This window comes from Neomonachus schauinslandi, chromosome 1 (assembly GCF_002201575.2).
Source record: "Neomonachus schauinslandi chromosome 1, ASM220157v2, whole genome shotgun sequence".
Classification (NCBI taxonomy): domain Eukaryota; kingdom Metazoa; phylum Chordata; class Mammalia; order Carnivora; family Phocidae; genus Neomonachus; species Neomonachus schauinslandi.
The window spans coordinates 94,922,848-94,935,542 of NC_058403.1; the positions used below are offsets into that span (position 1 = coordinate 94,922,848).

Here is a 12,695-nt window from a genome sequence, read left to right on the forward strand (position 1 = left end):
AATAGCGGGGCCGTGGGTGACACGTAAGTTGGGTGGGAGGCGGCGGCGGCCGAGGTGCGGCAGCCCCGTCAGTGTGACACCGGCCCGCCGTCCCCCAAACCCAGCCGGGCCAGTCGGCCCCCGCCCATCCACCTACCCCCGCAAGCCGCGCACGGAGGCGCCGCCGGGAGCCGGGTCCCTTTGTTGGGCGCGCACCCCCTCCTTTTGGTGGCAACAAAGTCGCGCAGTGGGGAGCCGCCGCGAGGGGGCGGGGAGCGGCCGGGGCGGGACTCCGAGCGCCGCCGGGGGCAGCCGAGCCAAAAAGTGGGGAGGAGGAAAAAAGGCAGGCGGCGTCTGGGGACCGGCGCGGGCAGAGCCCGCTCGGAAGTATGCGGAGGGCCCACTCTCGGGCCCGTGCACTCGCGGAGAGCCAGCCTCGCAAAAGTTTGGCGGCCGCTGCCCAGGCGGCGTCGATGGCTGTGCGCCCCGCGGCGCGCGGGGGCTGAGCGGGCGCCACTTCCCCTCGGGCCCCGCTTTTGTGTCTCGCGTCTTCTCCTTATGCTGCGTCCGGCCACCTCCTGCGGCGGCCGCTGCTGAGGCGCTCCGCCCAGGCAGAGGGGAGGAAGGGACGGCGGCGGCGGGGGCGGCCGCGGCGCGGGGTCCAGGCGGGACTATGGGAAACGGGATGTGCTCCCGAAAGCAAAAGCGGATTTTCCAGACGCTGCTGCTGCTGACCGTGGTGTTCGGCTTTCTCTACGGCGCGATGCTCTACTACGAGCTGCAGACGCAGCTGCGGAAAGCCGAGGCGGTGGCGCTCAAGTACCAGCAGCACCAGGAGTCCCTTTCCGCCCAGTTACAAGGTACGGTTAACGGGACGCGCGCGGCCGGTGGCCAACTTCGCCCCGCGCCTCCCGCCCCGGCTGGAAAAGTGGCATTGGTGAAACGCTGGCACTGCGGGTGCCACTTCTGACCATCACGGACATCAGAGGCGAGCCCTGCAGGGCCGCCGGGTCCCCGAAGTGTCAAGGGAGATGACATCCCCACCTCCCACTTCCTCCGGCGGTTACGTTTGAAATGGGTAGCATCAGCGGCCGGGCGCGCCGGGCGTTGGATGGGACGGTGCCCACTGAGCGCTTTACCCCAGCACTTGTCAGTGGCCCAGCTGTAGTCTGGGCAGGCCGACCAGTAGCCCTTCCTCCGTTTCTGCCAGCCCATCCCGGGGTGGGGCGGGGGGCATGGTCTCCGTTGCTGGGTATTCGCTTTGAGTTGACTTTGTCAATAGCGTAAGAAATGGAGATTGGCCGTGATTATTCAAACTATGCTGTTTTTTCAAGGGAAATTTAGCCATGACCTAGCTGCCCAAACCAATGGCCCAATCGAATGGAACCTAGACCTGCTAGTTTCTGTTAACTTAATAGGGTGATTTTAGCGATGTTGGAAGTGTTGGAAAAGCCCACACTACTACTGTTCACCATCCTGCAGGTATGTTTTTTGCGGAAAAAAAAAGTTTGTCTTCCTGAGTAACTTTTAGTTTATCGCAGAGGTAAGGGTGTCTGTGTGTTGTGTATTTTACAGTTAGCCTTGAGAAGTCCAAGGGGAGAAACACAGTTTTTCATTCTATCAGATACAGTGAACACAACTTGAGCAAGACCTGCAGAAAGATTTAAAATTCCTATCCTTCTATTTTAGAATCTCATTTAATGTAAATTTCAGAAACATAAATGATGCAGGACTGCAAACTAAGCACCATGTGGTCTTAAGAGCATTGTCATCCTATACATATTTTTTTGAAAGCTTTTACTTGTACTTGTGTCTAGTTTTCAGCAGTCATGCAGTCTTCTCCCCAACCAAAAAAAATAATACTAGAAAGCTGTGAGTAGTGAAAGGTTGACAGCCTTTGCTGATAATGCAAATATTGCTTATTTCATGTTACTGGGAAGATACAAGCTGGATGGATGTTTGTGTCAGGGTATGTGTATACAAATGGAAAACAGATGCCTTTTCGTTGCTTCAGCTATTTTGAGTGTTTTCTAGTAAAAAAAAATTAAAATGAGAGAAAATGATATGCGGCTGATTGCTTGGTCTTATTTTCTCTTCCCAACTTAGAAGAAAGGGAAGTATTTTTAGCTTACTGAAGCTGCATAGCCACAGGCAGTGAAAATATGTGAGCTGGGTTTGGTTCAAAAGGAAGACCTGTTTTGATACAGACTTCGGTTAAGAAAATTTTTCTTTAAACTTGTTGAAATTTACCCATGACTTACTGTTGGTATACAAATTTTGGGTATTTATGTATTTACTTATTTTACTTAGAAGACATTAGTGGTTTCCCTATGAAGTTCAGTACAGTTAGACAAAGGGAAAAAATTTGCCATCTAATACTACAAGGGCAGGACTGGATTTTCCCACATGTGGCTGGAAGGGGCGTGTATGGTGGATGATATGAGGTTGGTGCCTTGGTGTCTTAGTTGAGGAGACCCAAGCAAACAGACATGGTCAAGTTCACCAATACATCCTCAGCAGTGCACAGTGCCTGACACTCATGAAGGAATCAATATATATTTATTCAGTCAACAAACGAGCTAGTTATCCTGAACTGTGGTGAGAAGATTAATTCTGCGCTCTTTTGTCTGCTTTCTCAGGCTTCACTTCCCTGTTTCTGCTTTTTGAAAAGCAAAACAAAACAAAATAATAACGAAATATTTTGCCCAAGTAGAGCTTCTGCCTCAGCAGCCAATGCTGGAACTGACTGACTGAGGCCCTGATTTCTGAGTCATGGCCTGTATTTGCAGTATTTCATCTTGAAAATCAATCTCAATTTCTTTTCTCCTTTTATTTGCCTTCGTTTGGTGGTGGTAGTGGGGGAGACTGGTGGCAAGTGGTAATACAAGGCCATTAAAATATACAACATTTGTTTTGTAGCAGGAGATGAAAAAAATAGCTAGTTTGAGTGGACCTAACGTCCGTTTCTTAATGTATTTTGCCATTTCCTCTTGAATTGTGCTGCAACAATTATAATACGGTTATGCATGAAGAATTATTTCCTAAGCAGGCTATAGTTTCTTTTTTTAATGGATTCACGATTGACTTCTAGAGCATGTATTTTGTATTTCGCATCTGCAGGCCATTTAATGAAGATTTTTCTGATGGTATGCAGCTTTTGCTTCCCTTTTCAAATGACAAATGACACTTTCCTCGGCAGCGCTATGTTGTACCATGTGCATAGATTTGTTTTGAGGGCATTAGGCTCTCCATTCTTAGGAATCGTTTAGTTAAGTGAGATCTCTTGACCTGGGTTGGATTAAGATCAGAGTTAATTATGAGTGGCCTTCTTTAAAAATATATATATATATATATGTATATATGACTCTTGAAATGTTTAAGTAGTTTGGCCCTGTAATTTGAAGGTATACATTTGTTAAGTGAGCATATTTAGGTCATCTTCCGTTTAAGAATGGGTTGTACTCCAGAGATTATTTTGAGAGTAGGTTACGTCTAACTGCACGTGCCTTTTGTAGTAGACCTGTTCCATAAATAGGAGATGGTGAGGGGTGACCTGGGGCAAGTTCCAAGACTAAGCAACGTCCTCTCCAGTAAAAACAAATGTCTGTCTGCCAGCCAGTATGTCTCTTTCCTCCACTATCTCCCGCTTCTGCCGCACATTAATTCTACTGAGTAGTGGGGCAGAGGTTACGTATAGGTGGCAGAGGCAGTGGTTACAACCTTTGACCAGCACAGTGTTTAGTTAACCTCTTAAATTTTTTTTTAAAACTGCTTTCAGGTGGGCCATGCCCCACCCTCTGTGTCTATACACAGTGGTTCTTAGCTCTGACTGCCCCTAAGAATCACGTGGGCAGCTCCCAAACTCAATCACTCAAAATCTGTGGGGGTGAAACCCACATGGTGTCTTCCCCAGGTGATTACAGTATGCAGCCAAGGTTGAGAATTGCAGCCCTGTAATCTTAAAACTGAGCCACTTCACACATTTACTTTACTTGCTTGGCCGCAAAGACGTCCGAGGGTTTTATTGTTGCTTTTACCCCAGCATGTGATTCAAATTCTAGTCCTGCAACTATCTGGGTGAACTTGGCCCTCATTTTTCTGATTTAGACGATGGAGATTAGAATGATCTATTTCGTAGGGATAATGTGAGGATAAAATAATGAATACCTATGAAGCTCCTAGCACATACCTGGCACACACTAGGTACTGCTCATTAAAGATGATCTGTTATTATTATCATCATGGTCCCTGTTTGAAGTAAGATAGTTCACATCTTTCTCTTCCCAGGTTTGTCATGGGTAAAAGTTTTAAAACTGACAAAATTTGTTTTTATAATTAGCTACCTCCTTTTATTGTACCTGATTGAACATCAAAGGAAACAGGTAAACGGACATGAATCCAAGTACTTTCCTCTGGAGAAGGGACCTTCACTGACAATTTGAACTTAAAAAATTAAAGTAGGGTTACTGATTAACTCTCTTCTGTGTCATATCAGATAAGAAGAAGGTGTAACTCCTAGGGTAGGCAATAACCTTGTGTAATAGGATCTGGAATAGAGATAGAACTATTTAAATTTTTTAAAAGTAGGGGCAAATAGCCCCTCATTCCTGAAACACTGTATTACATTTTTGCAGTGCTTTTGGTCCTCCCAGTGATGGCCAGAAACCATTAAGAAAAGGTTTATATAATGTTTCCTACGCTCCTGTTCCAGATAAGTGTATTACAGCTATTTAAAGTAAAAAAAAGTGGGCGCCTGGGTGGCTCAGTCGGTTAAGCGTCTGCCTTTGGCTCAGGTCATGATCCCAGGGTTCTGAGATAGAGCCACCTGTCAGGCTTTCTGCTCATTGAGGGGGAGGGGGTCTGCTTCTCCCTCTGCCCCTCCCCTGCTCATGCACCTGAGCTCTCTTTAAAAAAAAAAAATTAAAAAGTTTGGTGCTTCTAAGGCTCATACTGTTATTTAAGTTAGTTGTCCCTAGCATTGTGTTCTCCTAACACAGGATGGCACGCTAGCCTGAGCGTGAACCTATCACATTGGAACTGGTGACTTCTTTGTTTTTAACCTACCCTGAATCTGCTTAAAAAAGAGTTAAGAGTCTCCTTCAGCTCAGGGCCAGGCTTTCTTTCATCTCCAGTGCGTGCTTCCTGGCATATAGTAAGCGCTCAGTAGAGAGTAGGTCTGTAGCTTCGTGGTATTCTCTGCTTATGAATGTGCTTCTATACAGTGGGCAGGGAAGTGTAGTGGCTACAGGCTGAGGGGTCAGAATACTTAGGTTTCAAGTCTTGCTGTCTTTTTTTTTTTACCGTCTGTATGATCTTGGGCAAATTACTTCTCTGTGACCCACTTTTATCATACGTAATAATCAGAATAATAATGCTTGTAATAGGTTGTCAGGAGGATCAATCATGTTACCCGGCATACAGTGCTTGGAAGTATAAGGCTTACATTTTGGACGGTACAACAGAGTGGTTCACAGAACTCAGTGATTTAGACCCAGGAGTGTGGGCTGTATGTGGTTAGGTATACTCATTTTCAAGTGCAAAGTTAGGCCTTAAAAACATCAACTAGATACTGTTCATTACATGAACATTTTCATCTAAAAAACAGAATTAAATATTCTTTAACTTCAGTAGTTTTTATTTATATGTAAACCCCTGCCTTAAAATGCGCTCCCTGAATAAAAGATGAAAGCTTCTAGGTACTTTGTGAAAATCTGACTCAATTAAGCGTTCTGTTAAATATATATGATTTGCACAAATTTGTAAGATTCTACATATTGTGTCTGCCTTAGTCATCTGTATAAATTGGAACATGCCCATATTGGTTGACCACATAAGAGGATTTCTCATTATTTGTGAGCCTTTAGTTTAAGTCCCAGATAAACTGGAAGACTTACCTTGACTTTATTCTCTTCTGCCTTTCCGAGGACAGTTTCTTATAGGGCTGGGGCACAAGACAGGTTTTAGCAACTGTCAACGAATGAGTGACTTGGCGTTGGAGAACTGATATGCAACAGATTTGAGAGAAACTAAAAGAAGGGAAAGAGGGAACGGGACTGCTATCAGTTTATGACTTTTCAAAGCACTGAGGAATATTCTTGCTCACGTGTTTATGTCTAAAAAGAGAGAAACGGACTAGTGAAGGGAGGTTGGTTTTGGCATCAAGTACTGTTTGAATACAGCTCTGGTGTTCACAGGTAGAGGCCTTGAACAGGCAAGAAACGCCTCTGGACTTCAGTTTCTTCATGTTGAACTGGGGATAACAATGTCTATTTTGCACACTTGTATAGATTGTAAATAATACATCCAAAATGACTAGCACAGGTCCCGGAGCACTACTACATTTATTAGGTGACCAGGACTGCTGTTGCTGGATTAGCATTGGACTGCTTTTTATTTTGCTCATTGTTTACTGCATCTAGTAGGCAATAGTGTTATTAGTTGTGGTCTAAATGTGGCTCTTTTCAGAATTAAGTGCCCAACTTGGCTGAAACTTTTATTTAAGACATTGTCACTCTGTCTTTTCTGCCGTATTGACCCTTTCTTTTCTTTTTCTTTTTCTTTTTTTTTAAGAAAGAAAAGGCCTGTGTACACTTAGGTGGTATCAATTAAGAGCGCTCTTTTTCTTTTTGACAAATAAGTGTTTTTATTTTATCATTGAGGACAAAATGTTTTTGCTACTTTTGCCAGTCAGTGCTTTATGGATTTTGTAGCTTCGGAAGTAAAAGTTATATATAATACAACTTTATTATAAAAGAAAAGTGGCAAACTATTTTTTTTTTCCCTTTCAAGCCACTGTTATTTAAAGGGAATGTATTTTGATAGAATTTTGAAAATTTATTTGAAGAAATTATTTTATTTTTTTATTTTTTTTTTTTTTAAGATTTTATTTATTTAACAGAGAGAGAGACACAGTGAGAGAGGGAACACAAGCAGGGGGAGTGGGAGAGAGATAAGCAGGCTTCCCACCGAGCAGAGAGCCCGATGCAGGGCTCGATCCCAGGACCCTGGGATCATGACCTGAGCCGAAGGCAGATGCTTAACGACTGAGCCACGCAGGCGCCCCGAAATTAAATTATTTTAAATACATAATATTTGTTGAATGTCTGCCAGGTTCAGGTGCCGTGTTAAGCATGTTACATGCATTTTTTTTCTTTTAACAGTGACATAAGCACGTTAATGTGAGTGAGCATTCTGAGGATCAGAGGGGTTAATTAACTTGCTAGTGTCAAGGTCAAATCTAATGAAACTGAGCTTAGAACCCTAATGTAACTTCCCAGCCATGTTCTTTTCACAGTACTCCATTGCCCTCAAAATTATTTTCGTGTGTCTCATGACAATATCGATGGCTTGGGAAAGTAGGTTAGGTGGGTCGTATGAAGAGTCAAGATAAAATTTAGAATCAGAAGTAACAGGGTGATTATTTGATGCAGAGTGTAGGACATATGCTGCTGTTACAAAAGGTAATTTTGGTTGACATGGAGTTGATTTTGGTTGGTATGCAGATGCTGCATTAAATAACATTGAATCATATAATAAAAACCTTAAGCCCTTTTGATTTCCCTTTCACTGTTTTCTTGACAAGTCAAGGAGAAACTCTCAGTTTGATGCTAGAATCTCTCTCTTAGATATAGTTACTCATTTGTTTTTCTCAGAGAGCTGAATAAGGTCAGCCCACAGTTTGATAGCTGGAATTTAATAATTGTTTGTTGTTTTATTGCATTTTAAATTTACAGTCACTATATCCATTAATACCATATAAATCATATTTTCCATTTACAAGGTAGTAGTGTACAGGGTTTTTTTTTTTTTTCAGAAGTTTGTTTTAGGGGAAAAAGTGAAATTTGGCAATCCATAGTACCTGTGCAGGTTTTGCATGCATAAAGTAAGAAGTCCTGTTTGAGTACCTGCATGTCTGTAGTTCAGGAATGCGTTAACTGAATCTGAAACAGACATTGAATTTTATAGCTAAAGAAACAGTTCTGAAGCGGATTAATCATTTATCATATATCTCAAGTCCACGTATCCTGACTTCCAAAACAGCATAGCATTCCTCTACTGTGCTCTGCCCTCTCTGGAGACCAGTACCCTCTTCTCAGTTCCAGCAGAAATGGGTGTTGCTATTTTTAAACAATGCTATGTATTTCTGAATGGCATATTTGAGTTCTTTGTTTTTATTGGCCAGTGAGTGCTTATTCAGAGGACATGCCAGTCATTGCCCTTCACTAATAAACCTCACTAAATAGACTCATAGCCTGGAGGGATGTGGGCATGAAATAAATTGTTCTTTAAAACAGTATGACATTTTAAAAAATATTGCCTTAACTATTTTTTTCATATATAAAAATGTCACAATATGATAGATTGTGAATAGAAAAGTAAAAGATGGCCTGTCATTCTGAAAGATAAGGCATTATAGCACATTTGAATGACACTATTTCCTTTCTGTTGAGAGCGAGTTTAAGAAAAATATATAATCATTTTAGGAGAGTCGAACATTTTATTTCCCATTTCACATATCATTTAAACCCCTTCTTTAAGTGGAATTTTTATTACAAACAACAACAAAAAAATCTGCAAATCAAGATATTTAAGAGAGCTTTGACATTGCTTGTATGATCTTAACAATAGCTATGATGCTATATAGTAGATATTCTAAGCAGATTAAAATTGGGTGGCTGTTAATTACTTTTTTACTTAACTTTGTTATGTAGAATAGTTTAAGTTTTACATTAGTGAGATTAAATCTATAATCTCTCAACCTATTAATGCATTGATTTTTAAAAGAATTTTATATCCTTTTTAAAGGTTTGATGCTATAAAACACGTTAATTTGCACTGATGTCAAGCATCACTTTCATGAGAAGATGAAAAATAACTTGTCTTCACTATGTAGGTGAGCATCGGCTCTAAATCCAGAAGTCATCTAAGTTTGATCTGGGTGTGGGTGAGGCTCCTTGGGTATAGTTCTCAAGTACAGTTCCTTGTCATCTCTATATCTGTGAAACTAGAGTCAAGATACTGACCTCAATACAAGCAGCCTACAGCAATGAGGCTGGCATAAGATACCTACGTGTTCTTGTTCAAAAAAGGGTAACATGCATGGTATGTAGGAGTCACTGGTCCATAGCAGTTCTGAAATCCAGCTAGGCAGATGTTCCTTGACTAAGTTTCCAGACCTGGGGATAATTCTCCATGGCTTTTGATTCTACTCCTTGGGCTGTTGGCTCTACTCTCTGAGTCATCTTTCCTTTTTTTCATGAAAGGTAGCATGTGTTTTACAGCCGAGTTTTCTCAGCCTGCTGCCTGACAGTAGAATTGGGGGTTATATGGCCTTTTTTCATTTAGTACAGTCTCTGGTCCTTTCATTCTAAACCGGCAGGGTTTCTGCTGATCAAATCCTCTCAAAACTTTTGTCAGTCTCCTGTGAAACTTGGGGTTTACTCTGTTAGACAAAAACCACACCCACATATTTTTTGGAGATAAATCCTTCTCTACCTGGGGCTTCTGCTGAGACAAGGGATAGGCAGTGACCTTTCCCTTTCCAAAGGCCTGTTGATAGGCTCTCTGTGTCATAACCTTAAGCTTTTAGGAGACTTACAGTCTGACTGAATAGCTCTTTAAGAGGCCACATTTCTGGGGCGCCTGGGTGGCTCAGTCATTTGCACCTCCGATTCTTGGTTTCGACTCAGGTCATGATCTCAGGGTACTGAGATCGAGCCCTGTGTCAGGCTCCATGCTGGGTGTGGAGCCTGCTTGGGATTCTCTCTGTCCCTCTGTCCCTGTCCCCCCCCAACTTGCACATGCATGCTCTCACTCTCTCTCTCTCAAAAAAAAGGGGGGGGGGCACATTTCTAAGGTCTTAACAAGGATTTCTGAAGCCACATCTTCTGTCTCATCTTTAGACCATGTATTCTCTGACAATTTTCTGGAATTGATCTTTGCGTGGAAGCTGTTTCTTAATTTCAGCATTGTTTGCTGTCCAGAGACGCTGAGAATTTTCAAAACTATCAAGTCCTGCCTCCTTTTTGTTCAGCAGTCCTTCCCTCAATTTATCTTCTCACAGTTTACTATAATCAGCAAGAAGAAACCAGGTAGCATCTTCAGCACTTTGCTGGGAAATCTTAGCTAAATTACCCAGTTCATTCAGCACATTTTTTTTTTTTTACTTCTTATATAGCTGCAAGTGACTGCAGGTTATGTAACTCTGCATAAATGTGGGTATTGTTAAACCTTTTGCCACTACATAATTTCCAGTTTCCAATAAAATTTTCCTCATTTTCATTTATGCCCTTCCTCGCAATCTCTTCAAAGTCCAAAATTCTGTGAATATGGTTAAGGCACTTTGCATGTTGACTCACACTCTTCTTAAGGCCCATTGCACAGTTCCAAAGCTGTTTACCTTTCAGATTTTTGTGATGGCAGCACCCTATTCCAAAATCTGTATTGGTTATCTTATTGCAGAGCCAATTATCCCCAAACTGAATTGGCTTAGAACAACAAATGTTATCTCACAGTTACTATGGGAAAGTAACCTGGGCTTAGCTGGGTGATTTTTTCCAAGATCTCTCATGATGTTGCAGTCAAGCTGCTGACCAGGGTTTTAGTCATCTTAAAACTTGCCTGGGATTGAATGATCTGCTTCAGAATTCACTATTGTGTTTGTTGGTAGGCCTCAGAAGATCCGCTTTTAATCTCAGTCATCTGGGCCTTTCCCTAGGACTTTCTACAGTTCCACCGGGGAACTTAAAAAATGATAGCGGGCTTTCCTCAGGGCAAAAGATCCAAGGGAGAGCTAAAGAGAGAGTATGCAAGAACCTAAGATGAAAGTGAAAGTATTTTAATAACCTCAATCTTGAAAGTGATAACCCATCACTTCTGCCATGTTCTGTTCATTAGAATTGAATCACTAAGTTCAGTCCATGCTCAAGGGAAGGGGTTTGTGAGGGCCCGAATAACAGAAGGTGGAGGTCATTGGGGTCATCTTAGGAGCTGCCTACCACAAAGTGGCAGGTAATAATGTCATTATTGTCATTGTTGGCAGTATCATTACCAAGGTCATCATAAACTAACATTCACTGAGCACTTGCTCTGTAGCAGGCACTGTTCTAAATTATTTTCTTGGATGATCCAACATAATACTTTCGTAAAAATGTGTTACTACATATTTTAATGTGATTTATTATTTAATTTGAAGTGTATTAGCAAGAAGTGGCATTTGAAATCATGGCACTTTAGAGAGAAATTATCTGGTATTTAAACCATTTGACCTGTAAAGATTGAAATTAAGAGTCCCATGCAACTCTCTGAAATATAAACCCAACTAGTAAACTGCCAAGGGAAATCCCATAGTGGAAAGGATCATGTCCTTGAGGAATTTCAAAATCTATTGGCAATATGTGAAAAGGTCTCACTCATACAATATTTGTATTTTTTTGGCAAGTACATAAGAATGCAGTGCAGTGTGTTTGTTCATATAATATTTTTACTTCTGACTGTTCCTTCTGATTTTATAGACTGCAGTCCTTGGTGAAGACCTTGTTATTTGATGGTCAGAAGATAAATTTGGAAGGGATGGGTTTTACTGGTCTTAGAAAGATAAATATCTTTGATTTATTTATTTATTTATAAAGATTTTATTTATTTGACAGAGAGAGACACAGCGAGAGAGGGAACACAAGCAGGGGGAGTGGGAGAGGGAGAAGCAGGCTTCCCTCAGAGCAGGGAGCCCTATGCGGGATTCGATCCCAGGACCCTGGGATCATGACCTGAGCCAAAGGCAGACGCTTAACGACTGAGCCACCCAGGTGCCCCAATATCTTTGATTTAAAGAAAGAACATTAATTGCATGACTGGTGATTTCAACTTGTTCATTGGTCTCTTTGAAAATCAAGTTTAAAAAATTACAATAGAAGAGTATTCTTTCATAATATTAATAAAAATAGATTATAAGAGCATATTATGAAAAAGACATTAAATGTTTTCTAAACAATTGGTATTCCAAATTCATGATACGACCTCACCCTTCTTAACATATTTTATAATTACAAGTAATTTAGAAATTACGAGTAAATACGAGATCAGTATTTCTCACAACCCTGAGATCAAGATGGGAGCTGTGATCAGGAGTCAGACAATTAACCAACCGAGCCCCAAATATTTCTGTTTTCCATTTGACTTCTGTTATACCTTCCTAAATAAATTTCTGTGAGAGATAGGATTGGGAAGTGGATAGGGAATATCTTGTCAAAATGTGTTTGAGGCCATATGCCATTCAAGAATCAAGAAGAGTTCTCTCCTTGTCAGTGAAAAGTTGCTGTTGAATTTCTGTGAAATTCTGTGAATTGCTTCTTTCTGCAAAGGAAGATGATTCTCTTCCTGCCCCACTGATACCTATGTGGGTGCCAGATTGCTGCCATCATATTCACTGATACTCTGGGCTGCTGTGGACATCTTTTCCTTTGTGATATTCACATGGATACCATTAAGTCCCTTGTGATATGTGGTCATGTTACAGGATTTCTTTTCCTTTAGTCATGCCACTTTGAAGAATGAAGAGGTAGACCAGACAGAGTGGTGGGGAACAAAGCAAAGTTTGTTGAGTGATAGTACAAAGCTCCTGAAGAGGGAAGGGACACAAGAGAGTTGCCACCGGAGTTTCTAAGTCTAGGAATTTTTTTTTTTTTAAGATTTTATTTATTAGTGAGTGAGAGAGCACA

At 41.6% G+C, this 12,695-nt stretch overlaps 1 protein-coding gene across 5 annotated transcripts in view; it reads left to right on the forward strand.

Moving 5' to 3' along the window:
- Nucleotides 1-265: 265 nt before the first annotated feature.
- The window catches only part of GOLIM4 (golgi integral membrane protein 4), an 84,786-nt gene continuing 72,356 nt past the window's right edge, over nucleotides 266-12,695 (forward strand). For all 5 annotated transcript variants that reach the window (XM_021702600.1, XM_021702604.1, XM_021702601.1 and 2 more), the window contains exon 1: nucleotides 266-839. In XM_021702600.1, the coding sequence (XP_021558275.1) occupies nucleotides 653-839 (187 nt within the window). In that variant the 5' untranslated portion in view covers nucleotides 266-652. The remainder of the gene's footprint in view (nucleotides 840-12,695) is intronic.